This window comes from Molothrus aeneus, chromosome 2 (assembly GCF_037042795.1).
Source record: "Molothrus aeneus isolate 106 chromosome 2, BPBGC_Maene_1.0, whole genome shotgun sequence".
Lineage (NCBI taxonomy): Eukaryota > Metazoa > Chordata > Aves > Passeriformes > Icteridae > Molothrus > Molothrus aeneus.
Window position 1 is genome coordinate 54014765 of NC_089647.1, and position 26301 is coordinate 54041065.

The following is a 26301-nucleotide window of genomic DNA, read 5'->3' on the forward strand; positions in this document are numbered from 1 at the left end:
ACCCTCACAACAGAGAATTCCTTCCTGACATCTAATCTAAACCTGCCCTCTTTCACTTTAAAACCATTCCTCCTTGTCTTAAGCAAGAATGGTTGTCTTAAGAAAGAATGGTTGTGTTTACGTTGCTGCACGGAAACGCCCTGAAATACGGAACCGAAACAAGTAATTCTCTGCAGTGAAAACACTGCAAGTTCTGCTATTGGGAAGCTGAAGCGGGAGGGAGCGTGGGCGTGGCATAAGGGAGCTGTGCTTCCTTCCTCCCTTTTAACACAGGCGGTGCCAACCGGGGCCGACGCGGTCGGAAGGTTGTGGATGGATTTCAACCCATTTAGGATCCTTGCGAAGCAAAAATAACCGTTATTAAAACCAGAACGGCGGAAAGAACGAGATGCCGGGAAGCGCCCCTCAAGGCCGCTCCTCCCCGGCGCCGGGCGGGCGTCACTGCGGGGGCGGGGCCGCGCGAGGCGCTTCCTGGCCCCGCCCCGGCCCGCGAGGGGCGCGTGCGCGCTGCCGGGAGCACCCGAGGGCGAAGGGGCTCGGCCATGGCGGCCTCCATGATCTGCAGCCGGGTGGCGGCCGGGCTGAGGGGTAGCGGCCTCCGCGCCTCGCTGGGTTCCACCGCGGGGAAGGTAGCGGCCGCTCGGGAGCGGGGGTGGGCTGGGGGGGCTGAAGCGGGGTCGGGTCGGCTGGGGTCGCGGTCGAGGTCGCTCCGTGCGGAGCGCCGGCGAGAGGAGCGTCTGTCTCGGCGCGCTCCCGCCGCCCTCCTGCCCTGCCCTGCCCTGCCCTGCGGCGGGGCTGGCAGCCCGGCGCTCACGTTTGGTGTACGGGCCCCCGCAGCCGCTGGTCTTGCTTGTGGCAAGTCTTCCCTGCGTGGCTCCTTTTCCCTTCCTTTTCAGCGCTCCCGTCCTCTATCTTGGTGGAAATCCCCGTGTTTCCATGTCCGCCGTCACCTTGCTGCTAGGAGGTGTCGGGCTGTGCCAGTTTAACTCTTCTTGCAGCTCCCCCCTCCTAGCCTCTGTTCTTGGCTCCTCTGGATGCCATTCGGGGGCGCGGGCTTGTTTTTGGCTGCAGCACCCGTGGGAAGCGATGACACGGAGGAGCTCGGCAGGCTGCGGTGTGTGACACGGTGTGTGACACGGTGTGTGACACGGTGTGTGACGCTCGCTGCCGCTTTTTCCTCCTGCCGCGTCTGGGGAAGGTCGCCCTGAGTGCCCCTCTCGAGTTACACGCAGCCTCCCGGGCCGCCTCTCCCCTGGGGTCGTGCCAAGGAGGGAACGTCCTGCTTGGAGAAGGAACGCTCTGGAGGCTACGTAGGCCCTGTCGGTTCGCTAGCTTGGAATGCTGTAGTAAAGCTCATGTGTCGTCTGCTTGTTTCTTTTATTTGAAGTGAAATGAAGCCTTAAAAATCTAGCTTGTTAGAAACTTCCTAGTTCAGGCTGATTTTTATGGTGCTTGTGCCAGTGGTGCATACTAAAAAAATAAAAATAAAAGCAAAGGTTTGTTTTGTATGTGAGTTTTGTTTGTAAAATTTTTACTTTGAGTCTTTTGATGATCATCCGTGTTCATGGATTAGCTGAATTCAGTAGGTTTCTTGCTTTGTTTTTGTATAAAATTAAGGTCTTATTTGCATGTAGTGAAATACAAAAAATGTTTTTTGCATTTGTTGTTGTTGTTGATCTTTGTGTTACGGTCCTTGTCAGTGCTAGTAGTTTCACCAGCTCTTTCCCCCTGGCCAATAAAACTTCCCAAAATCAAATACCAGACCTGATATGAATGACTAATGTGGAAGGGTAGGATGAAATGTTCAGGTGTTTGCACTGGAACACTAAAGTATACTTCTTTAATATGTAGACTGGTTTTTAAACCTAAACAAAGAGGGTAGTCATTCACAACAGTCACATTCTTCTTTTTGTTTTCTTTTTTTTTTTCTTTTTATTCTTTTCCTTCAGGTGCTTGCTGGAGGTCCAGGAATACTCAGCAATCATGGGTTTCAAGTGCAACAACAGCAACAGAGGAGGCTATCACTGCATGAGTACCTGAGCATGGGACTGTTGAAGGAGGCTGGCATTTCTGTTCCACATGGAGTGGTTGCCAATACGCCAGATGAAGCTTACAAAATAGCAAAAGAAATAGGTATAATATTAAAGAGAACATATACTAATAGGCATGGGATTGATACAAGGTGTACCTACTTTTTCTGTCTTTCTTGGTAAGATGTTGCTTGGAGTTCTGAATATACCTTCCCTTTAGGAGAGCCTTCCCTGTGAAGCAGCCTTCTTGTTAAGAAGGAGTAGGTCAGGTATAAATTTTATTAGCTTAGACTAATACAACTACTTAAACCTGTTTGAGATGAGTAATAGACTCTACTTTGTGCAAGTCCTGGATTTCTTTCTACTTTCAGCAAGGTTAGAGGAAGTCTTGTTTGAAGAGTTTCAGTGGTGGTGATGAGATCTCATGTAGAACAGAAGATGCAAACTATACTTCTCTTTAGGCTACAAAAGAAGAGTAAAATCTTGTTCCTTTGTGGGTGTGCTTTTCTGGCAGAATGCAGCTACTTCACACAGGAGGGGAGGACTTTGGTAGCTCCTATGCTAAATTCCTGTCTTGTTGATGAAAAAGTATCCAGTCTCATTTGCTGTGTACTTAAATACTTAATTTAGAATTGAGCTTTAATTTTGGACTTGACTTTGCCTATTAATTTACCACTTTAATTACAATCTGTCCTCATAAAATCTTGTGTAATTTGGATTTAATTTGTCAGCTTCTATTGTCAGCTTCTATTGTGTCAGACATTAGAAGATAGGGATTTTTTTGGTTGATTGATTTGTTTGTTGGGGGGGTTTTCTAAGTTTAAAGTCTGGGATTTTTTTTTCCTCACTGGAAAAACATGTTAGGCTTGTCACAAAGTTTTAGTGAAGGACATTGGTTGTCATATTCCTTTCTCCTATGCAAATGCTCAAATCTCTATTCACCTCCAAAGGGATACATTCATAGTGATTCCTGAGGTTATAGATTTTGCTGGATTCATTTCAGTTTCATATGGAGATTTAGTGTGAGAAATGAGATCTGAAAAAACCGATAATTTTTCTTCTAGAGTGAGTTATGCTGCTTTGTAATGTAGAAAAGAATTGAAAGGCTGCTTTTCCTTCAGGCATGATATCCCAGAAATTCAGGTATTGTCAGATACCTTCTTTATCTTGTTCCTGTTGTTAGAGAGTGAGTGATACAAAATTATAATAATTTCATTAATATGAAAGGAAGTTGCTGATATACTTCTGAGAATGATTTAAGCTTCAAAACCTTACCTTCTGTTAAGGGTGAGTTTATAGCAGGATCAAAACTTCCCAAATCAGGCATACCCCTTTTCTCTACTTTAATGTTTGCACAGATATTGCTGGAGGAAAAGGAGAGCACCTTTGTCTGTGGCTCTTTAATCAACAGCCCAGAAACTCGTAGGTCAGGATTCCTTTGTTTTGTTCCTGCTCAGAGAGGGCTCCTCCAGCAGTGTGGGTATGGATCTGGCTGCTGGTTTATAGCTCTGTGTCATCCCTGTGACATCATAGGCATGCCTGTTATCTGGAGTGTGGGACTCTGGGCAATTTCTTGGGGATTAGAAGAATGAAGTTGTGAAGTGTGTGAGTTGGCATCCTTTAGTGGATGGAATTCAGGACTTCTGGTTGTCAGCCAAATATTTGTTGGAGTTGGTGTGTAGTCGATGCTGTGACTTTCTTTGTACTTGAGATGAGGAAGGGAAAATCTTCTTGAAAGGAGAAGACACACTGAAGGAGCTTGAAGGAGTTTTGAGGCATTGCTCAAACAAGTCCAGAACTCATTCTGAGTGGTGACATTATTCTTTGCTCCAGTGTTTTGGATTTATTTGTTTTTGTAGGCATTTAGCTGCTAGCTTTCATTTAGTACTTAAAAAAAAATCAACAAAACACAAACCAAACTGTATCAGAATGAAAACATTCACTATTTTTGGTCCACCCACGCATTGTTGATTTTTGTTGTGTGGAAGTAATTGCCAGTAGATAGGATTTTTTTTTTCTTTTTATATGCTAAACTGTTTAATCAAATGTTTGTCTAGATCATTACAAAGACAGTCGGTAATACTCCTTGCTCTGTTTCCCTAGTGCTTATCCACATATTCCTGGTAAATTTACACAGAGCAGATTTCTGACTAAAGGTTGAGTTTGGCATTGGATTTCTTCCCTTTTGCAAATACTTCACTTAGAAATGGGTAAATTTTTATCCCAATGTATAGCAAATGTGAACTTCTTGTTAACAGAGATTATCATAGGTTAGCTGTGGCTGTAGCTAAATCAGTGTTACATAATCATCTCACTTAAATTTTGGAAAACAAATGAGCTGAGTAAGTTCTGTTCCACAGCTTTGATAAGACTGCAGCATGACTTGGTTGCCTTGAAGTTTATGGCTTGCTCTTAGCCATGTGTGCATTCCAGCTAGCACTGTGACCAGTTCTGATTGAGAAGCTGATATGTGTGTGTTATCAAGAACATGACTAATGAACCTAAAGACTGTTTAGTGAACAGATGCTTGATCAGTGTGACAGCAGGTAGCTCAGGAGAACACACTATTTGAAATGAACATTGCTGTTTGTTAAGAGACACTTCCATAGGTGCAATGTATTGTTGTAACTCAAGTTTTGATGCTTCCTGATCCCTTTCCTCTGGTAACAGTGGAGTGAAAGGCAGTGACATATTGTGTCCTTGTCTGGGGTTTTTTAATAGCATATATTTCGATTCATGATGACTTGAGAAGTAAGACTTTGTAAGACATTAATATCTTGAAGCCACTTTTGTGTGCTGGTGATTTTGTTGGGTTTTCAGGTAATGAATCCCACAGCTTTATGTGCATGACAGACTGAGAAATTTTAGTAAAATATAAAGCTGTATAAAATAGGAGGTGTTGAGAGAGAGAGTGCAAAACATTTCACCTATCTTAAAAGGAGACTGAGGGTCCTGGAATTGAGTGTGCTACTTTTGCTGTTGCAGTTTAAGAGGTCCAGTGCAACTCCATGTCCATGTGGTTTATAAAGAATGTTCTGTTTTGGTATGCTTTCTACAGAATAGCTCCAGTAATTGCTTTGGCTGTATTCCTGCTGACAGTTACGTGATTAATAGATGATTTTTTTCAGACCTTCTAGATTTTTTTCAATGTTACTAACATCTTTTAAATACTTTTCAGTATTATTTATTTTTCCATCTGTTGCCTAAACATACAACTTGTATCTGTTAAAAAAACTTTAAAAAGTAATGTGTGAACCTGGCTAGATTAAAAAACAGGGTTTTTGATCCTAGGCTTGATTTAGTCAGAAATCAAAGCTTAGTACAATGCGTGCAATTATTTTCTAGGTAAAGTGCTAGCTTTTTCTTTATTAGCTCTTCAAAAAACATGTTCCAGGCGTTGTGGCAAAAAGCTGGGATGGTTTTCTCCTTAGTGTACGCCACACCCACCTTGGCTGTCTGATTTAAGTATTTGGAGTTTTCTAGTCTATGTCATAGTGAAAACTCATCTCTGTCATACTTTTATATATGGTATTTTTTGGTTGCCATTATCAGTTTTCCTTGTTGGTCAATTATCTGTCTATGTTCCTGATGTCTTTTAGACTGTCTGAAATTCCAGAGTGTTTATTCAGTTGCTCTAGGATATAGATGATGATCTAAGGTGGCAAACTTAAGCAGAAATCCCCCAGGTGTTAAAAAAATCATGCAATTATGTTCCTACTTACCTGGTCAAAATTTCTAGATAAACAGCAGTAGTAGTTGAGAAACCAAACATTTACTTACATTCTGACAAATGTTATTTTTTTTGGCATCTGAATCTTAAATTTTATTTCAGCCTTTCATTTCTTCTGTAGCACTTCACTCCTTTGAAGTTAAAATATCAAAACATATTGTTGATGATAATTCACTAATTAAAATAGACTTGTATAACCAGCACATTCAAATTTTGACCTCTGTATTTTAATTGCTTGACTTAAGCTGTTGACAAAACCAAACCTGTCTTGTGAGCTGATAATGAATTTGATGCAGTTGATTAAAGTCAGGAAGTATTTGTGTAGAAAATATTTTATTACAGCAAAACATCTTGTTCAGTCTCCTGATTGGTATGGTCCTTTCAGTGAAAGGATGATGATTCCTGGCACATAATTATTTCAATAGTTATACTTTTGATTTGCATGCAATGAGTATTCTAATACCCAAAAGTTTCAAAAGCTGAAAAAATGTGATTTTGAAGTTAAAATTCACAGTTACTATACTTACTAATGAAATGCAGTGTACTCTGAAGAGATTCTCTGCTCTGTTGACAGAATTATGGTCAGAATATTATATTGACACTCCTGTTGTTAGTTACAAACCCCTCTTTTCCTAATGCTAGTAAATGCACCTGTATTGTTTAAATTTAGGTTTTTTGTATCTGTGCAACAAGAAAAAAATAGCTTGTGTTATAAATGGAGGGTTACTTTTTCTGGTGCAAGAACTTTGAAATACAGACTGAAGCAAAAGTTACAGGTCTCTGTTTCTCCCAGGATAAGTTTGCAGTTGAATGGTACTTGAGAACTTGATTGACAGTTGAGTTACTAACCTGTCACTGCCCTTTACTGTTGTCTGTCTTGTCAGAATAGATTAGGCTTGCATGGTTGTTCTGAAGGTGTCTGTAATATGTGGAAAGCAGTACCTCTGCTACAGATAGTATTGGGCAGAGAAGTGGCAATTAATGTGATTTGACAAAAGTCAGAATGAAAACTTGTAAAGCAGAACATTTTAATCAGGCCTGTGTGCTGTAATCATTGGACTTTCCATTTGCACAGGAAACTGCAGAGATACAGTGAACAATGACCCTTCTTGCCTCTTAATAAGCTTATTAGAAGATTGCATTTTACATGGATATCTTTCTGCTTCCCTGCATGCATTGATCTTTCTCCCAGTTTGAAAGCTTAAATTATAGAATCAGAAATTATTCCTTCCAAAAAACAGGTATTAGTATTGATAGAAGTGAAGATGGTTTTGTTTGCTGACTGTGTAACTCTTTCACTGTCTCGTTAATAACTGATTGTTGAAGGTGATAACTGTAGTGTTAGTAAATGTATAGATTTTTCTTGTCCTGAACTGATGAATGCTAAATCAGTGTTCTGATTTCAGACACCTGTTCTCACTGGTATCTACTCTTAGTTTTCTAAGCATTTCCTATGTTTTTCAGGCTATTGTACTTATCTGTGCTTTTAGGGCTGACTGCCATTAACATGGAAATGTGATGCTTACCAAATACTTGTGCAGAGATTTGTGCATTGGCCTTTAGCTTGCTTGTCCACATGAGTTGTACTGGTGTTCCAGTGCCCTGTATTAGGGCTTTACAATTTGTTACTGCTGCTGAAAGCTGGAGTCCTGCTCTCTGAAGTTCCTGTGTGTGTGCCTGTCACATGGTGCACAAGTCTGCAGAAGCACTGTCTGTCTGCTGGATGAGCTTTTGCCTTCAGGGAATCACTGTTCTGATGTGCTTGAAGGCATGATAGCACAAGTGCTTCTACTGGCATGAGAAACGAGGCTGGAGTGAAAAGCTGAGGGCTGGAGGCAGCATGGAACTTCTGTGGTGGTGTGTCTGCTGGCTTATCTGCTCCAGGGCAGAAACTGCTATTTTTCATTGAAACACAAGCCTAGCAGTATTTCAAAGCCACGTAAGCAAAAAACAAGGGCACAACTGTTGATACCGAGTAGAAAACTATGGTAGCTGCTGGTTTCCAGATTTTTTTCTTGGGTTACTGTGTATCAGCAGTTCTTTGCTGTGTCAGATTGTGTGACAGCGCTGCTGCTGGAACCCTGCAGATGAGGTGTGTGACCAAGCGCTTCCTCTTTTTTTAGAGTAATTTTCAATAGGAGCTGTGGGAAAAAATGTTTATTGAACAGTGAACTTTCTGCATGATGGGTTATGGTTTTCTTGGGATGTACTGACTTAAGTTTGTTTCAGGTACATCTGTGCAGCTTAATTGCTTGTAGACAGAGCTGCTCAAATAAACCTTGAACTTGTTTATGCAATCAAGCAGCTAGTTTGCAGTGCTAGAGGAAAACAATTTACAGATCATTAGTAATCTGCTTATTTAATGACTCAGTTGTTGCATAAGGATCAGTCCAGTGATGTTACAGCCAAAACTGATTGTGAAAAATTAAAAGTTGTTTTTCTCACATTCTTTTGGATATCTATATGTTGACGAAATATTATAATGCATCACGGTAACAACATTTTTAAGAAAATATCTTCTGGGATCAGGGTAGTGGTGCATATAGCCCACGACTCTGCCTAAGAACAAAAGAACATTGCCCTATTTAGGGCAATTCTTAGCCTCCCTATTTTCTACAGTCCATTACTCCTCATGTCCTCTCAGCATTCATATTTTTTTGAACTATTTTTCTTTGCTTTTTTGTCTCTCAATGACAGTTCAGAGTATCCCAGTTAATTTTTGTTATATTCTCACGCTTTACTTTTTAAACTCAAATACCGAGTTTCCCCTCCTAGAAGAATATTTTGTAAAGGATTTTTAAACAGTTAAAGCCAACTAAAGGGCTTACTTTGCCTACTCTTGGAAGAATAATGGGTTTGTTTAGGCCTCTGATTTCTGCAAAGCACTCAAACTTATGCCTTAGTGCTGTGCTGGGTGGAAGCCAGAGTGTACCTGGTAAGCTGACTTGGGTAAGTGCTATAGTTACATATCATTGCTGGGAAGGGAATGGTTTACAGGTATAGGGTATTTGTAATTGTTTGAAGAAAACCTTGCATATAGTGTGTCAGAGATTCAGTTCCATCTTGTTAATAATCTGTGAGGTGCTAACTATTTCTTACTGGGTGCGTAATCATATGTGACTCTAGCATGTATTAAAGATGATCAGAACACCAGCATTTCTGGGTACTAACTCACCAAAGTTTGCTCACAGAACAGCCTAAATCTGCAAATTGTGGATTATTTGAGATTTTTGGAACTATCTGTGTGAATTGCAATATAGTTTTGGATTCACATGGTTGTTTTGAATGGTGGGCATGGAGAAAGGGGGATAAAATTAAAGCAGCCTTTGTTATTTTACCTGAAGCAATTTGTTTTATAGTCATAGATGACATTTTTTGTGTTTTCTTTTGTTCTAGGTTCAAAGGATATTGTGGTAAAAGCACAGGTCTTAGCTGGTGGTAGAGGAAAAGGAACATTTGAAGGTGGCCTCAAAGGAGGAGTGAAAATAGTTTTTTCGTAAGTTCTTTCTAAATTATCCAACCAAGTGGAAAAATTTCAAGGTTTCACATTATGGATTGAACCTATTGCTTTCTTTAAAACCAGGGTTTTAATTATTAACCTTAAAATAACGAAAATTAGATAAGACTTTTTTAATGCTACTTTTGTTTTTACAGCAGTTTCTTTGTCACATTCTGAGCTTCTTTTATTCTAGTCCAGAAGAAGCAAAAGCTGTCTCCTCCCAAATGATCGGAAAGAAGTTGTTTACCAAGCAGACAGGAGAGAAGGGCAGGATATGCAATCAAGTATTTATCTGTGAACGCAGATATCCCAGGAGAGAATACTATTTTGCAATAACAATGGAAAGGTCTTTTCAAGTGAGTAATATTAGAAATAGAAGTAAGCTAATTAACTTGTTACAACTGAATAAAAAAAAATAATTCAACAGAACTGTTTACTGTTCACTTGCTTTTGAAAATCAGAAGTATACAAGCTAAATTTTGTTTTCCAGTGTATCTGGAAAACAAAAACATATGATTGACTTTGTTTTTAAATGCTGTAAAGATGTAATGCTACAATTTGAATTTACAGAATAATAAATGAGTGTTGGTAGCCCCAACTGAAGTTCGGAGTTACATGGTCAAAGGGGAGATGGGTAGAATAAGGGGGTAATTTCCATTTTGGTTTTAATTTGCATTTGCCTACTGGATTATGCAATTTAGTTTAAAAACACAGCTATATGTGTGCATGTGCATTTACACCTTAAGTGTCAGAAACAAGATAAGTGACAGTGTTGTGGAAGAGCAAATGGTCCTGCATAAATCCAACATCCTTTTTCTCCGGTGTGTGAAGGTTCCCAGAGGTGCACTGGTGTGTCCCTTGATTTTGAGAGTGCTAGTAGTTTTCTTATACTAATGCTTTCCAGGAAATGGGTAAGAAGTTTTGGGCCTTGAGGTCTGTCTTCATATCTTTCAGGAAAATGAAAGCCATTTTTTTCTGTGTGTATGGGCTGTATATATGGGTATGTAGTTTTTTAGACTACAATTCAAGTGTGGTTGCTGAAGTATGTCAGTGTTTTCTGACAGACAAGTGTTCTATTTGGAGCATAGAACATGAATTGGTAAGTAACTTTATTGAAGCCAGAATTTGGAACAGATCTTGGAACTTTATTTGCTGAAGCTTAGAAAAACTGAGTTTTGTCTGTTCAGGTGCTTTGCAGAGGCACTGGTTTTGATAATTAGGGGATATTTGTGTATGAATGAAATAATTTTCTGTGGAGGAATGAGAAAACTAGTCTTACTCTAATTTTTTTTTTCATAGCCATATTAGGAATTAAGTATTTGTTCCTTTTTCTTCCTTCATAGTGTTCTTTTTGATGGGAAAGTATCAGTTGTGTTGAATTATGTGACTTGGGCACCTCCATTGAGATGTGTGCTGGAATAGAGCAAGGGAGATTCAAGTGTTACCATATGCACCACAAGGTGGCATTAAAATGCTGTAAATGAACAGATTTCAGACTCCTAAAATCGTGTAAGCAATAAGCAATGATGCTTATGGAAATAAAATCTACTGGAACTGATTGTAGCAAATTAGATAAAGAAGGGAAGCATATTTTCATGGCATGTTCTTGGTCTTGTATAAAAGATAAGTCTTACTAGTATATATTGATCATACTGTGTGGGTTGTTGCCTTTTGATAGGGATGTGCTTGGTTTTTACTGCTGACTTTATAAGTCATGTTTTTAGACGTGTTTATTATTACTGTAACTTGTATAGGATACTTAGGATGAGGAAATGCCTTTCAAAAGAAGGAAGTGTGAAGGTTGAATAGCACACAGTGTTTATTCTTGATGTTGTTGTAAACCTCTTCCTTTAAGGAGGGGAAAAATGATTAAAATAGCCAGCTGAAACTGGAACTTTATGACTTGGATATTATTTGCCAGCAGGGGTTTGTGTTTTAAGCAAAACTGTTCACTTTGGTCAATTCTATGGAACGATGAGTTATTTTATGATCAGTTTGTAGCTTACTGACAGTTCAAGATAAGAATATCCAAAAATGTTCATTGAGTTGAATCTTGCTGTTAGATGCAGAATCATTTGCAAGCCATGTATTTCCATTTGGAAGGATGGTAATGGGAGAGGAGTGGTGTGGTTATTAAACGTGTTCTCTAAACCAGGGTCACATTTTCTATAATTAATTGTCAACAGTTATAAGGCTGTTTAATCTTTGAGTTCTGCTGATAGGAGATGTTGCCTTAGTACACCCATGGCCATAATCCATACATGGGTGGTGATAAGAGAAGGTTGGTTGAAGGGATCAAGGTATGTCTTTACTGTGAACTGGAGGAGAGATTTTTAGGTTCCATGTACTGAGTCCCTCATGTTTTTGTTGAGATTTGGCTTTTTTAAAAACAAACTCAGCTGCAAATGCTGTCAGTTCTGGTTTCTTAATTTCTTTTATTAATGAATAATTGAGTGCTGTTTTGTTTTGCTATGGCTTACTTTCAGTGAAGGCTTTAGTTACTGAACACTGTGTTCCTAGTGAACAGGTATGGTTTGCAGTAATTTATCACTAGGTTCTGCAGACCTCCATTTGTCCTTGGAGTTGCAGCATGGCAGAATGAAAAAATGAGTGCCTGGCATTTGATCTGTATTTGTGTAGGAATGAGTGGAGAAGGTGGAGGTGAGAAGGTAGTTACACTTCTCTGGTGATGCCTAAAAGATAAAATGTATGTGATTATGAAGTTGAATCTTTCTATGAAAATTCAAAAATAGTATGTCGGTGTTAATTGTTTTGCTGCTACTTTACAGAGGAAATTTTTCCTTATTAAAAGAAAGTGGACCTGACACGCACTTTAACATTTGAAAAGTATTATTAAAAGGTTTATATAGAGGTATTGAGTAGATGCACATTAATTTTTTCCACAAAAAAGGTTTTATTGCTGTTAAGTATCTTATAGGAAGAACTAAGTTTTGATTGTGTGGTATCAAATTACTTATGCTTTTTTTTTTCTCCTTTTTGTTCTAGGGTCCTGTGCTGATAGGCAGTTCTCAGGGTGGTGTTAATATTGAAGATGTTGCTGCAGAGAATCCTGAGGCGATAATTAAGGAACCCATTGATATAGTAGAAGGCATAAAAAAGGAACAAGCTGTTAGGGTAATTGTTAATGTGGGAAAGTACACGTTAGTGAGGATGGGAAAGTTGCTTCTAATTTTTATAAAGGGTGTGTGCATTCAACCTGCTGAGTTGTCTTAAATCCTTGTTTGAAACAGGTTTGAACTAGATACTTAAGTATTTTCAGGCGAATCAGTGTAAATCCAACTGCATGGCAGTATTTATACAGCTTTTATACAGCTGTGCAAAGGCATAGCATGATAAAAATTTATTACCTCTTTTTTAGGATAAGTGCAGTGTTCTATATGGAAAACAATCTGTTCAAACCAAAGAGTGAGTTTGTTTTTCCCCCCCCAGTGGACAGGGCGGGTTCTACATCTACAAATTCCAGTGACACTGAAATACTAGCTAAACTGAGACACCCTAACATGAGTTAACAATAACCATTCTTTTACTTTCAGCTTGCCCAGAAAATGGGATTTCCTCCTAATTTGGTGGATGAAGCAGCTGAAAATATGATCAAATTATATAATCTCTTTCTGAAATATGATGCTACCATGATAGAAATAAATCCTATGGTGGAAGATGCATCAGGAGTCGGTAATGTTTCTTATTGATACTCTTCATGTAACACCTTGGCATTTTTGTAAATCTAGGTTGCTTCACACTGATGAAACTTCAGCTGTATACAGCAAGAGGAGTTAGTATTAACATGCTATGTTGAAAAAAAATTAATCAAGCAGATAAATTTGAGACTCTAAATATAGTAGGAATCTGCTCTTAATTGCTAAGTATGAGCTTAAGTGTAAGTAACTTCCTTCTTAAATTTTTAAATAAAGAGCATATCTATCCAGGATAAGGCATTTCTGGAAATCAGGTCTTTTCAAAATTCATAAATTGAAACTTGAGCCACTGCATGCATCCAAAATTGGTACTGTGATGTTAACCAGAATAGTAGTAACTACGAGAAATCTGCCTTTATGACTCAGGCATTAGAATAACTGATGGAGTGTGATGTATGGAAAGACTGTAGGGGTTTAAGTAATATCTTGATGCTTATGACGTTTTTAGCATATCTAGTTGCAGAATAGTTATTTAATGTACAATCACAGCCAATTCCACTCTATAAAAAATAAGCCTGTAGAGAGTATTTGTGCTTGAACTCAGATACAACAGTTTGAAATTTAAACGTGAATGTAGCTCTTTTATCAAAGTGTGTTATTGCTGTCACTGGGGTGGTTTTTTGTGTGTTTTTTTTAAATAATGCTTAAGTGATTGATATAGAGCAGTCTTTTCCATCTGTTTCTTGTGCCTTGTTATTTTTATATCATTTTCACTGAGGGATAGAAATGAAGTCATACAATGTTAGTTCTGATGTAAAGAATACTGTCGGTTTTCTGCTTGCTAAATCTTAAGTAAATTTACTTCTGTGTGTTTTTTCCTAACATTTTCTCTTCTAATTCAGGCACTGTCTCATCGTGTTTCTGTGTGCTTACTGTTAGGCACACATTATATATGTTTATTCTAAAAGCTAAAACTAAGATGGATGAAAAAAACCTTCAAATCGGAGACCTTCTGTAAGGATTAATTTAATGCTAATTACTTGTGGTGCACTCCCCCCATTATTTTCTGGGCTGCAGTGTGATCAGAGAAAACATAATTTACTCAGATTTATCAAACAGCTTGTTGTAAGCTTTTTTTGGTTTAGAGCATCTGAAGAAATAGTTATCTTCCCTTTTTGTGCATAACTGATTATATGGGGAAACTGGAGAGAATCTTATATTTACTGACAGTGGTACATGTGTCTTTGCAGCAAAACTTTGTGTTTGGACTGCATGACCTAGCTGCCAGGTTTGACTTAATATACTTTAACACATTCATGTAGCATTTGAATTGTTACTATAATATTAAATGATGGTAAGTAATGGTGTATTTTTTTCCCTTTCAGTGATGTGTATGGATGCAAAGATAAACTTTGACAGCAATTCAGCCTATCGTCAGAAGAAGATCTTTGATATGCAGGATTGGACGCAGGAAGACCAAAGAGACAAGGATGCTGCAAAAGCAGATCTCAACTATATAGGGTTGGATGGAAACATAGGCTGCTTAGGTATGTACTATTTAATGAATTTTAAATGACCTAATGGATTTATAAACTGAATTCCTAAATGTTATCTTTATTCTCATGTAGTCAATGGTGCTGGTTTAGCTATGGCCACAATGGATATAATTAAACTTCACGGCGGAACTCCAGCAAACTTCCTTGATGTTGGTGGTGGTGCTACAGTGCAGCAAGTGACAGAAGCCTTTAAGCTTATTACCTCTGATAAAAAGGTGAGGGAAGAGTTGGCATATCAAGGTCCTACACAGTGGTAAAACAGGCTATGATTTGGAAGACAATGCTTAGTGCATATTCTCCAGAAAACGTGTTTTTATAGCACTAGAAAGAGAGAAGATGGAAATCTTAGCTTCATCTTGGTGCAGATGAAGGAGGCCCAATAATTATGGATTTTTTTTACCTTTTTAAATAATAGGGGTTTTGGCTGCGTACTGAGTAGACATTTTTGTGTCTTCTGGTTGAAGTTACAGCTGTATTTGAATATTTCCAGAAATCTTGGAGTCAGAAACTCCCACTGTCTGCTGTTTAAACAGAAAGCGGTATTCAGTTGGTTTTCCAGTTTTATTTTTATTTTGGACTAGTTTTGCAGCTACATCTGTGTTTTGTGTAGAGTTGTAGAGCTGAATATTTGCTGTACTGTGCATAAACTAGTTTCTAAGGTGCTGATTATATGTAATGTAAGATAAAATAATTTTGTTATAATGTAAGATAAAATAATTTTAAGGGGCTTGGAAGGGCGTTAATGTTTATCCTATTAGAAATTTATCAGAAGTGCTTGAATATTATTAAAATAATACATTGGTTGAAACTGGAGGAAGAGCTTTTCCACAAAAATAATATGAAGGCTGGATTGATGGTCTACATAGAGATGCTTATTCCAGGGGGAGCTTGGCAGTTTGAGGCTTTTTCAAAATAAAGAAAACTATTTTAAAAGGGGTAACTATAAAAGGTGGGAATGACTTGCAAGACCTGCTAATGATATGCTACTTTTGCACCACAATTTTATGTACCACTTGCTCATCTTTGGAAAGGGCTAGAAACAAATAGTGAGCGATATTTCAGAGGAGCTTACTCTCTTTCTTATTGGAAAGACTTACAGAAAGGGTCTGTAACACGCTCCAAGAGTGCTACAGAATCATTTAATCATTTAGATTGGAAAAGACATTTAAAATTGAGTCCAACCATAAATCTAACACTGCCCAGTCCTGCACTTAAACCATATCTCCAAGCACCACATCTACAAGTCTTAAATACCTTCAGGATTGGTGACTCAGCCACTTCCTTGGCAGCCTGTGCCAATGATTAACAACCTTTGTGGGAAAGAAATTTTTCCCAATATTCAATATAAAACTCCCCTGGTGCAACTTGAAGCCATTTCCTCTTATCTTACTACTTGTTACTTTGGAGGAGGGAGAACCTCACATTGCTACATCCTTTCAGGCAGTTGTAAAGAATGATAAGGTCCCCTCTGAGCCTCCTTTTCTCCAGGCTAGACACCCCAGCTCCATCAGCCCATCCTCATAAGCCTTTCTTCAGATTTTTCCAGCAAATTGAGGAAACAATGAGGGACACAGTCACAGAGCACCTGAATTACAGGGAGGAGAGAAGTGAAGAAACAAGGAAGAATCTGAGGGTTGCTGGTTTGGGAAGAGTTTTTGCAATGCAAATTCTCTGCTGATGTGTGGACAGAGGGTGTCCAAAGAGACTTTTTAAGACAGCTTTTCCTTTCTGCTTTCCTTGAGTTCCTCACTATTTTATGAAAAAACATTGACTACAGCTGGGATTCCTGTTGCTGAAACTCATAGAGCAGTACAGCCCACTGGTGTCACAGACGGCGCTCAGGGTTCAGTTCAGGGCTTGTTTGGAACAGCCTTCTGAGGTGCCAGTCTGAGTTGCCCATTGGTAGGAGGAAGAACAGCACTACACAGATGAGCTAGTCTAAGTGCAAGATCATGGGAGCCAAGTTACTGCTCGTGAACCAGTTGCACAGGAATGTTTTGTCTTGTTGACTTTCTTTTGTCATGTAAGGCTGTCTACCCATTTTGATTCCTGCTTTGTTTCATCTTTCATCTCTGACCATGGTTCTTTTTTCCCTTCCTTTCTACCACTTGAGTTCCCTTAATTGTTGGCATAATTCTCCTGAATAAAATGTATTTCAAATAGCTTATCTCCAAGCACACTGGCTTTTAGGTAAACTGTGTAAACAGGGTCTTCTGTATGAGTTTTTAAAAATTCCTGTTTTCAGTATGTGGAGTTACTGGTGGGGGGTACCTCTGATGAAGTACTGTTAGCAATGGAAAGATAAATAGTTGACAAATACAGTTTTCTGAAGTAACTGTTCTGTTACATGTGACTCTAAAGAGCTGTACTTTGGTTGCTGATGTTCTGTAGAACAGAAATGTTCTGTCTCTTGCAGAGTCCCTTAATACAATTAAAGACCTTGAATTATCCTTAGACTGAAGGCTGTGTGCTGCTTTCATCTGATGTGTCTCTGGCCATTTTTAATGTGAATATTGTCATTGATTCTGTAGGTACTGGCTATTCTGGTAAATATTTTTGGTGGCATTATGAGATGTGATGTCATAGCACAAGGCATCGTTACGGCAGTAAAGGATTTGGAGCTGAAAGTTCCTATTGTGGTACGGTTGCAAGGTGAGTGTGCTTCATAGATATTTAAATATATTTTTCTCTAATTGGCAGGTGTCATTGAGCTTATATACTGTGTAGCAAGCTGCCTGTGAGTTGAAGTCAATGGAGAAATAAAGCAAACCTTGAATTTAGATGGTGAGGATTGGAAAGTTAATGAAAAGAGACTTCCTGCTCTTTAACTACTAATGTTTTCTAAATTTATTCACTAACTTCTGGAACAGGCTTCCTAGAAATGTGATACTAGTAGGTAGTAGTAATCTCCTGTTCAGTAAGAGTGGCATTTTATCTGTTTCTGAAGGTACACGAGTTGATGATGCCAAAGCTTTGATAACAGCTAGTGGCCTCAAAATCCTTGCGTGTGATGACTTGGATGAAGCTGCAAAAATGGTAAGATAGCTGGTTATGAATATTCTTTTCAGAACATATCATCTGTTGCAGAGTACTGAATAGTCAAAACTCCATTCAATCAACTTCAGGTAGCTTAGGATAAATCCCAGTGCCAGTTGCTCCCAGCGCCTGAAGCAAATATTTTACAAGTTACTAAGTGCATAATTTGTCAGGGAGCAAAGATGCAGTCAGAAGCTATTTAACCCCACAAACCAAAACCAGATGAATGATCAGGTCAGCCACTCCCCTTGGTGGGGGAATGGCTGAGAGCTTAGCTTTATTAATTGGGAGAAAATACTTGAATTGAGGTGGCTGAAAAATGCAATGTAACACTTCCTTTTATCGACCACTGTATTTCAGTGTGCATGATTAAAACTATAGTTGATCATGATGTGGCCTCATAAGATAATTAGATATTCAGATGTTCAGATGTAATGATTTATGTGTGTGTTGCTTTGCTTTGTTTGTGGAAAAGAAAGTTGTACTAGAAATGTATAGCAAAAAAATTAGAAGATACCTGGTGGATTTTGTGTCATGGGAAAACTTACAGATTTTTTTTTCCCAAAGAACCACTTGCTCTGTTATAACATGTCATTCTAAGCAGGAAATAATTCAGAGAAATTTAGAGTCATTATTCAGGAGAAGATGAGGTTCCTTAAGGTATCAAAATAAGATCTAGAAGTGCTTGCAACAAAAACTCAGAGGAGAAATAGCTTCTAGGTATATGGAATTTCTTGTGAGTTTCCACCTCAACACCTTGCAAAATAACAAGGTGACACATAAAATTTAAAACTTAGCATTTTATCAAAATACTTCATTATAAATGAGAAGCAGACTTTTTTAACTCCATGAGATGTTTTCTAGAAGACTTGATTATCTTTAAATTAAAAGTGATTAAGAAGTACTGAGTTAAATAGTAATCCCATCCCTAACCCCCTCTGATATCTTACTAATGATTCTCTGGTTTTATTTTGTTTAAAAACATTGATCCAGCTCAGTCAACTTAGGATTGTTCTGAAATTGAGTTTTTATTTTCTATTTTTCAGGTGGTGAAGCTGTCTGAAATAGTAAGCTTAGCAAAACAAGCTCATGTGGATGTTAAATTTCAGTTGCCAATTTGATCTGGGAAATGTCATGCCAGAGTCTAACATGTTCTCTGAAATACTGTGTTCTGTGGGAAATTTTTAATTTTTCTTTTGTGTGGAGGTTATGATTGACAGGCGCACAAACTGAAGCATCTGATCTTTAATGTTAACATTCAGAATGGTCAGAATTCTTGTAAAAGTGTGTATTGCTGATATTTAGTCTTTCTTAGCTGTTATTCTCAAGCCTCCAGCTTCTGCTGCAGAATGTCACTTGCAATATACTTCTGCGTTGTCCAAAGTAAAGCTTCTGGTTGAAAAAATAATTATTCTGAATAAATTTTGAAGTTACTTTACTTGTAAATTTCTATTAGCCTTGTTTAAAAGTAAATATGACTGGATTATCTAGCTGTCCACGTGGAAAAATGTATTGAAACGGTATTTTATGTTGGAGACATTTGTACTTAGCAGTATAATGGACATGAGCAAACCAATCATTATTTATGAACAGATGCATTTGAACTTGATCAGAAATATTTTTAGAAGTCCTTCATTGAAGTGGCTGGTAACTCTTCTGGACAACGTGTTAAATCACTACAAAATATACTGTAGCACTTATATTTTCAGAGTTTCTGGTCCTCACGAAAAAGCATTGTGTAGTTTTATATACAAACAAGCATTTACCAAGCTTCAAGGAGACAGGATAAATAGAGAATTAAAATGTCTATTGTACATCGCTAATAAAATTGTACATTAATAAAATATCTCCCAAAACTTTTACTGTCTTTCTTTTTTCTATGTTGCCATTTTGATTAATTGCATATAGCCAGGGATTAAGCCATCATTTAAGAGAAACTAAAACATTTTTAGGAAGAAAGTTGTAGTGCCACATTTGTTAATTGTTTTCCTCCTTGAAGTGCACTGTGTGATTAAAACCACACGAACTCATGTTGAAAAGCTTGGACAGATATCATGCATGTAATATCTTGCTAAAATATAACTTGTCTCTGCACAAATAAATATGCAGGAAGTTGTTGCTTCTTGGGGAAATACTGCTTCTACTAATGAATAACTGTTAATTTTTGTCACTGTACTTTCACATTACACTGAACTTGGATGATGGTCCATTTACTGTTTAGTTTCCAAATGAGCACTCATTTTTTGTTTGTATTTTGTGGGCTTCTTTGTTTGAAATACTCTTTTCTTGGCTAATGATAGTGTAGTTTTATCTGGAAATAATGAAGCCACTACCTCTGTGGTGGGAATTCAGAATGGGAAATCATACAGTTACGAGCTAAGGACTTAAAAGGATTATATGAAATGTGGGAAAATAAATCATGTTTTGTTATGAAGACGTAGGATATTAAATGAAAAAACTTTCTGCTAGCATGGTGTATTTCGGTAGTCTTTTTTGCAGTAGTAAAGAAAATCAGCAGAAGTTAAACTCTCTCCAAATTTAAACTGCATTATTTTTGATCCTAGCTGTTCTCTCACTGAATACTGTGTGTTATTGATCCAGCATGCTGAATTTGGCTTGTGGATATACTTGGAGTTGCTTTTATTCAGTAGCCTTGAATTGAATTGCAGAGATGACTGCAATTCAAATTGTAGTTTGAATACATCTGTTAAACATTGAATAGTTTAGAGAATATAATTAATTTTAGCATGTGTGTTTGCTTCTAGCTTTTTTCTGTTTACTTTGAAATCTTTGTGAGCTGCTGATTTTAAATGGAAATGATCTTTTCACACAAATCTGTAGTGGAATGGAGGCAAAACTACATCCTGCTGTTGTTCCAGGATTTGCTTGTACACTGTTTGAATTGTTAAGTGTAGTTGAGTAGGGGAGAGGGAGGAAAGGCCAAGTCATATCCATCTTTGAGAGGAATGTGAAATACTGACATTCTCAGTAATGTATTTACAAGTAGCAGACTTGTCAAAGTAGTATTTTGCAATTAGGGTTCTAAAGCCCGTAGTATTCCTGTAACAGTGGATGTGGAATAGGTGTGGGATATTTGTAGTCCAAATACTCCCTAAGTGGAAAAAGTGGAATTTCCCTTTGGAATTGGTGGTGAGGGGCAGCAGATGGTGTTACAGGATGGTAGACATGGAAGTGTGTGACCAGTAATATGGAAGGACTGTGACCAGGACAGCATAGATGGTGTATATGTGTAGTTGTCAGGCATGGCTCTTTCCAGTGATGGGTCTGGAATCATTCTTTTTTATTCCACATGGTGAATAAACAGAATTAGGGATTGACTGATTTGTAGTAAGTATCTTGAAGTGTATGGAGATTGCTTTAATTAAGGTATAAGAGTGCTATGGGACCTTTTAATTATGTGTATGTTTTAAACATTCTGCAGACTGTTTTGCCTAAATCAAACGTGTTGCAACCAAGGAATGTTAGTTCATTTGGTGCATAGTTGATAATTTAAAGGCCCAAAGCTGATGTATCAGAATCTATTTAAAGCCTTACAGACAACCTCCTTACCCACACTGTATTGCAATGTTGATAATCAAAAGGTGTGTAGGAATGGAGATTTGCTGAAATTAGTCTGTACAGCCAGAAGCAAAATTCCTAACAATGTAATCAAAACATGAAAAATGTGTAAACAACTTAGAGATGAGAGCTTCAGAGGAGCAGGAATTTTAATGACAGTAGTTTATATTAGATTATTTGCTGTCTTTTGATACAGTTGTTACCAGTGCTGACTTTTGTAACTGTTTTTGAAATACTATGAAAGCAAATGTGTTTTTGTAAGAATAATGTAGCACTACAGTCTTGAAATTCTGAAATTACCTGTCTCAAGTTCAACCCCAGGTGATGGACACAGGGCACTTTTGTGGCCAATGTGCTTGATGACAGCTCTGGTGAAAGTTAAGGGTCAAACTTACTTCCGAAACATTAAGTATTAAATTACCCCCTAAAATATTAAGTAGAATTTTTTTTAATATACTGTCTACTCTACCAATTTCTATTTAATGTATTAATGCACTTTCTCCTGAGATACTTTGGTGAAATAGTTGACTTTCATGGAAAAACAGTAGGATTTTAAGTAGTGGTAATATAGATACTGTTGGGGGATGTAGTCAAATTTGGTTGAAACAATTATGCTAGATTCCAGTGTGGAACAGCTGGGAAGAAAGGTATAAAAAATGAAGCTCAGGAGGAGTTGGGAATAAAGCTGTGTTTCAAACTACTAATGGGTCTAATGCATCCGATGTGGGGGAAGGCCTTTATATTAACACCTTGAAAAAGCCTCCCTGCAGCAAGGAGGAAAAATCTGATTTCATGGAAGTGAAACTGCTAAACTTCAAGTAGCTAGCTGGCTTCTTACCATTTGCAGAGTAAAGAGCAGCCCTGGATTTAATGGAGGCATAATTGCAAACTAGGACTACACTATTGGAAAGTAAATACCTAAATTCAAATGTCAAGCTGATAGAAACAAAGGAGAAGGTCAATGTAGGATGTGGCATGAAGGAGCAGCTCAAGTTTGAGCTGTGTGGGGCTGCAGGCAGAAGGCAGTGAATTACTGCTATTTTGTAGTGAGGAACTTCTGCCTCAGTGTACTAAGGCTTGCTGCTAAATCCTGATTTCAGTCTGCCTGATGAACCTCTTTGCCTAACAGAGCCTATCACTGCAGGTGGTGTCTTCACCTGCTGTACCCCAGCTGAGGGAAGTTGCAGCATAACAAAACATCTGTACTGGCTGGAGAAAGATATGTCATACAGTTTTCATCTTGTGAGGGCACGTAGAGAAGAGAAAAAGGTGCAGCTTGATCTCCCTAGTGAAGAGAAGCTTGGGGCCAAGGGGGAGGAGGAGGAGACATCAACTGTTCTCTTCTTCCCAGCAAGCTGCCTAGCAGTTGGAGTACCAAACACCTGAGAAAGGAAGAGTTCATCACTAGATTTAATTTGAAGCCTGGCTGCTCAGCCAGTCTGGATAGACACTGGCAGCCTTGGTGCATACTGACTGCAAAACTTAATGTGAACTATAAATATCACTGCAATTCAGTTACTGCTGTTCTGCATCACAGGGCTTGTCTTCAAGGGTCAGATGAAATGCTGGCATAGAAGGGGATACCTCAGAAAGGTGTTTGATCTAGATATGTAACAGTGATACCTCATAAATGCACTCTCCTAGTTAGCAGTGATTTGGGGTTTGGAGTGTTGTGAGAGGTAGACACAAATGAGGCAAAAATCACTCAAAACTGGCAGTGGCTGCACCCTGAAGTTTCTATTCTGAAGGTGAGATTTAGCACATCAGGTGCATTTATTTTCATTTCAGGTGAATAGTGTTTCAGCTATTCAAACCAAATTACATTTTTAAAAGTCAGTTGGGATCATTAATTTTGCAAGATATGGTATGTCATAATGAAGCAATTCTTAAAATGTAGTGAAAGATTTTCTTCAAGTATATATTAAAGTGCAAGTACCTGGTGAAGGGCCCATGCACATAGTTCTTTTGCTTGGTTTGTGACATTTTTCCCCTCTTCCATTTACAACTGAGCAACTTACTTTCATGAGCAGGAAATCCTGAGGTAATTGTGGTTTTTACCATAAGGAATAGGGCACAGAAGAGTAAAGTTGCTCAAATGTGATGGCTGATATGAGGCCAGTAGAAAATTTTACTCAGAAGAATAAAATCTAAAGGACAGAACTTACTGAGAATTAATTTCTGACAAAGGGTTTTTGGTTTATTTGTTTCTACCTGACTTCAAATTTCATGTGTAAAAAAGAAGAAACTTTACAGCTGTCTAAGAGACAGAGCAAGTGTGCAAGCAGTAGATACACAGCAATGGGGATAGTTTTACCCTGATAAAGATTTGTGGTCTTATGTGTCTGCAGGGCAGGTTATTTCAGGACAGTGTCTTTGGTTTCACAGGCAGTAATTGGCTCCTTGCTCTAGGAAAATAGAAATTCAGAGTGCAGGAAGAGAGCCTAAGGCACTGTGTGCTGGACTTTCCAAAGTTTCTGATAATTCAGTTTCCTTAAGGGAAATAAATTCGCAGCATTGAATTTTTTTGTTTTGTGTTTTTCTTTCTTTTTTTTTTTTTGTGTTCAGGCCTTTTTTTCCCCCTTACTCTCACTTTCTTCTGGACTTGTATCATGCTCTGCACTTAAATGTTCTTGTTTGGTCTCCATCTGCACCCAAGTTCAAAACCACTGTGGGGCCTTATTTGTGTTCCTTTTTGCCTGCTGTTTCTCTCCTGCTGTAGCTTCTGCTGCTGCTGATTGAAGTCTTCACCAGTCTGTTCTTTTCTTTGCAGTGGTAGCCAGTTTCTGTGACATTTGAGGGAAATGAGAAGGGATCTGAGTGGGTACAGCCTGAATAAAAGACTTCACGACAAATAATGTGTAACTACTGTTTGTATTTGTATTTTATACTTCACCCAGATTCTGAGAGTGAGAACATACCAACAGTTTCATAACTCTGTGTGTGCATATATGTGCATATGTATCTATGCATGTGTATGTATAAACGTGCTGAGATTAATACACATGAATTTGTGAACAGTTTATGCGTTTGCATGCTGTATCTCTCTGCTCCTGCTGACTTTGTTACCCCATTAAGTGCTGCTTGCAGCAGGTGTGGGTTGGCAGAGGTGTTGGTAGCTTTGAGTGTGCTCAGCACTTGGGAAGTTCAGGCTGTAGTGAGAATGGAGGTCACTGGAAAATAACATCATAGGTGAAAGACAAAGATAGATTTGGGGGTCCTCAGTGCCATGAGTAAGAGAGCTCTCCTCTTCTTTTTCTACACTGTTGACCTTTCCTGAACAAGACAACATCAAATCTTTCCACTAAAAGGAGTCACACCAGGTGTGGGGTGTGACCTGATTGCTTGGCTGGGTCTACCCACTATGGCTGGGCAGGTGGGCAGCACTCCTGGTCCTTGCAAAGCTGGCTGATGGTAGAAGCCTAAAGCTGTGTCCTGGCTGCCAAACTTCAGCAGCAATTTTCAGTATTTACTAGCTGCTTATCCCTTTTCTCTGAACTAATAATGTAACTTGTTCAGGAAAATAGCATGTGTGCTTTTAACGTTTTCCTTATATTCCCTTTAATTTACTGTGATCCCAAAGGTAAGTGGTGCAGTGGTGTCCTTGCAATAGAAGCAAGAAAAATACGGAAAAAAAAAATGAAAGGACCAAAATCTAGTAAAACATTTATCTGTGGGATACTGAATGGTGCCCTCATTACTGCCACAAGACTGATGTGCCCTTTGCCCTCCTGGTCTCCCAGGCAGGACCTCAGCCTATCATTGTCATGACAGGTCTATTGCAGTTTGGAGCAGCCCCATGAGCAGTGTCTGCACACCACACATGATTACCTCTGACACCTGACATTTCCTTTCCTCCAAGAGAATTGCAGTCATGACCTCCAATCAGACTGGGTCCTTGAAACAAAATCACTTGGAGCAAATCCAAGAAAATGGATTTGAAGCAGCTCTCATTCTTGGGGTTCTTGTAAAGAAACTAATGCCACTACAGCACAGCTCTCTGTCAGACACTGTGACAGCTTGATACTATTCTACTTTAAAAAAGAAAACCAGGAAAAACCTCTCTAACCCCAACCCCTCCCATATTATTATTTTCTGGTGTTAGTTCCTTTATAGAAGGAATTTGTAGAAGGCATTTTTAGAAGCTCCACTGCATGTTCTGTGTGTTTAAAGCACACTACTCTCCTTTACTTGTCCTTTTCCTTTGCCTTCCCTGCTGCTTTCTGGCAGCTTGCCCCTATGCATTCTCTGTGTTGTTTTGTTGATCGATGGCTTTCCCCCCACATCTGTCTGTCAAGGTTTTGTCTTCCAAGCTGGCTGTTGTTCCATGACTAGCCATCAGTTTGCTTGTGGGAGGTGGTGAGTAGCTGCCTTTGCAGCACTCATCAAACTGTCTCTATGTTGACTCATGGAATCTTTTGCTTTTCTTCACCCTGCTCTTTCTCCCCTCCCACTGGGGAAGGGGCCTGAGCAGCTGTCTGGATGCTTGTGTCGCTGTGGGAAGATCCTGCTTGAAGTGTGTTGCTCTACCCATCAGAAAGACTGTTTATTCAAAACTCACTTTGAACAGGTTGGTTGTGAAGACCCATTTAAGTTAAAAAAGGCTTTCTCCTAAATATGTACAGTTGTGCCTTAAGGTAAAGGTTCCTAGGTTGGTTTTTTTGGTTTTTTTTTTGTTTTTTTGTTTTTTTTTTTTTTTTGTTTGGTTTTTTTTTTAACTGTTAGATTACACAGCAGCTGCTGGTGTGATCCTCAGGTCAAAAGAAAGATGCCTGGTTCCCACCTAGCTTTTTGTAAGTGGTTAAGCTGCTAGACACTAGTGCTGTCCATTCATTTTGAAGTCACAGGCTGTGTTTCAAGGGAAAATGATTACTTAACTCCCTTGACCTAAGACTTGGTACAGACTGGGCCATTGACATCTGAATTGCTTATTTCTATAGCAATTGACCCACACTTGAACATGACCTGTCCTTCTCAGTGTGTGCTTGAGTTTTGTGCTAGATGCTGTGGTGTCAGGAGTGTTTTCCCTCATCTTTCTCGTATGCTTGGCCTCACCATCACGTATTCATTTCTTTCATATCTTTGTGATGAAGTTGCTTGGGTGTCCTATTTGGAATCAGGGCTCTGTATTACTTAACCATAGCACACACATGGGAATGCACCGTTCCTGCTCATTTATTTCCAATTCAACTAGAATAAAGGGGGAACAAAAGATACA

At 38.7% G+C, this 26301-nt stretch overlaps 1 protein-coding gene across 1 annotated transcript; it reads left to right on the top strand.

Annotated features, from left to right (window-relative positions):
- Nucleotides 1-497: 497 nt before the first annotated feature.
- SUCLA2 (succinate-CoA ligase ADP-forming subunit beta) lies at nt 498-19367 on the top strand. The gene is made up of 11 exons (XM_066545000.1): nt 498-629; nt 1950-2133; nt 9157-9256; nt 9453-9615; nt 12266-12394; nt 12814-12952; nt 14301-14462; nt 14544-14686; nt 17003-17123; nt 17419-17507; nt 18554-19367. The coding sequence occupies exons 1-11, from the start codon at nt 543-545 to the stop codon at nt 18626-18628; spliced, it is 1392 nt and encodes a 463-aa protein (XP_066401097.1). The 5' UTR covers nt 498-542; the 3' UTR covers nt 18629-19367.
- Nucleotides 19368-26301: the final 6934 nt, after the last annotated feature.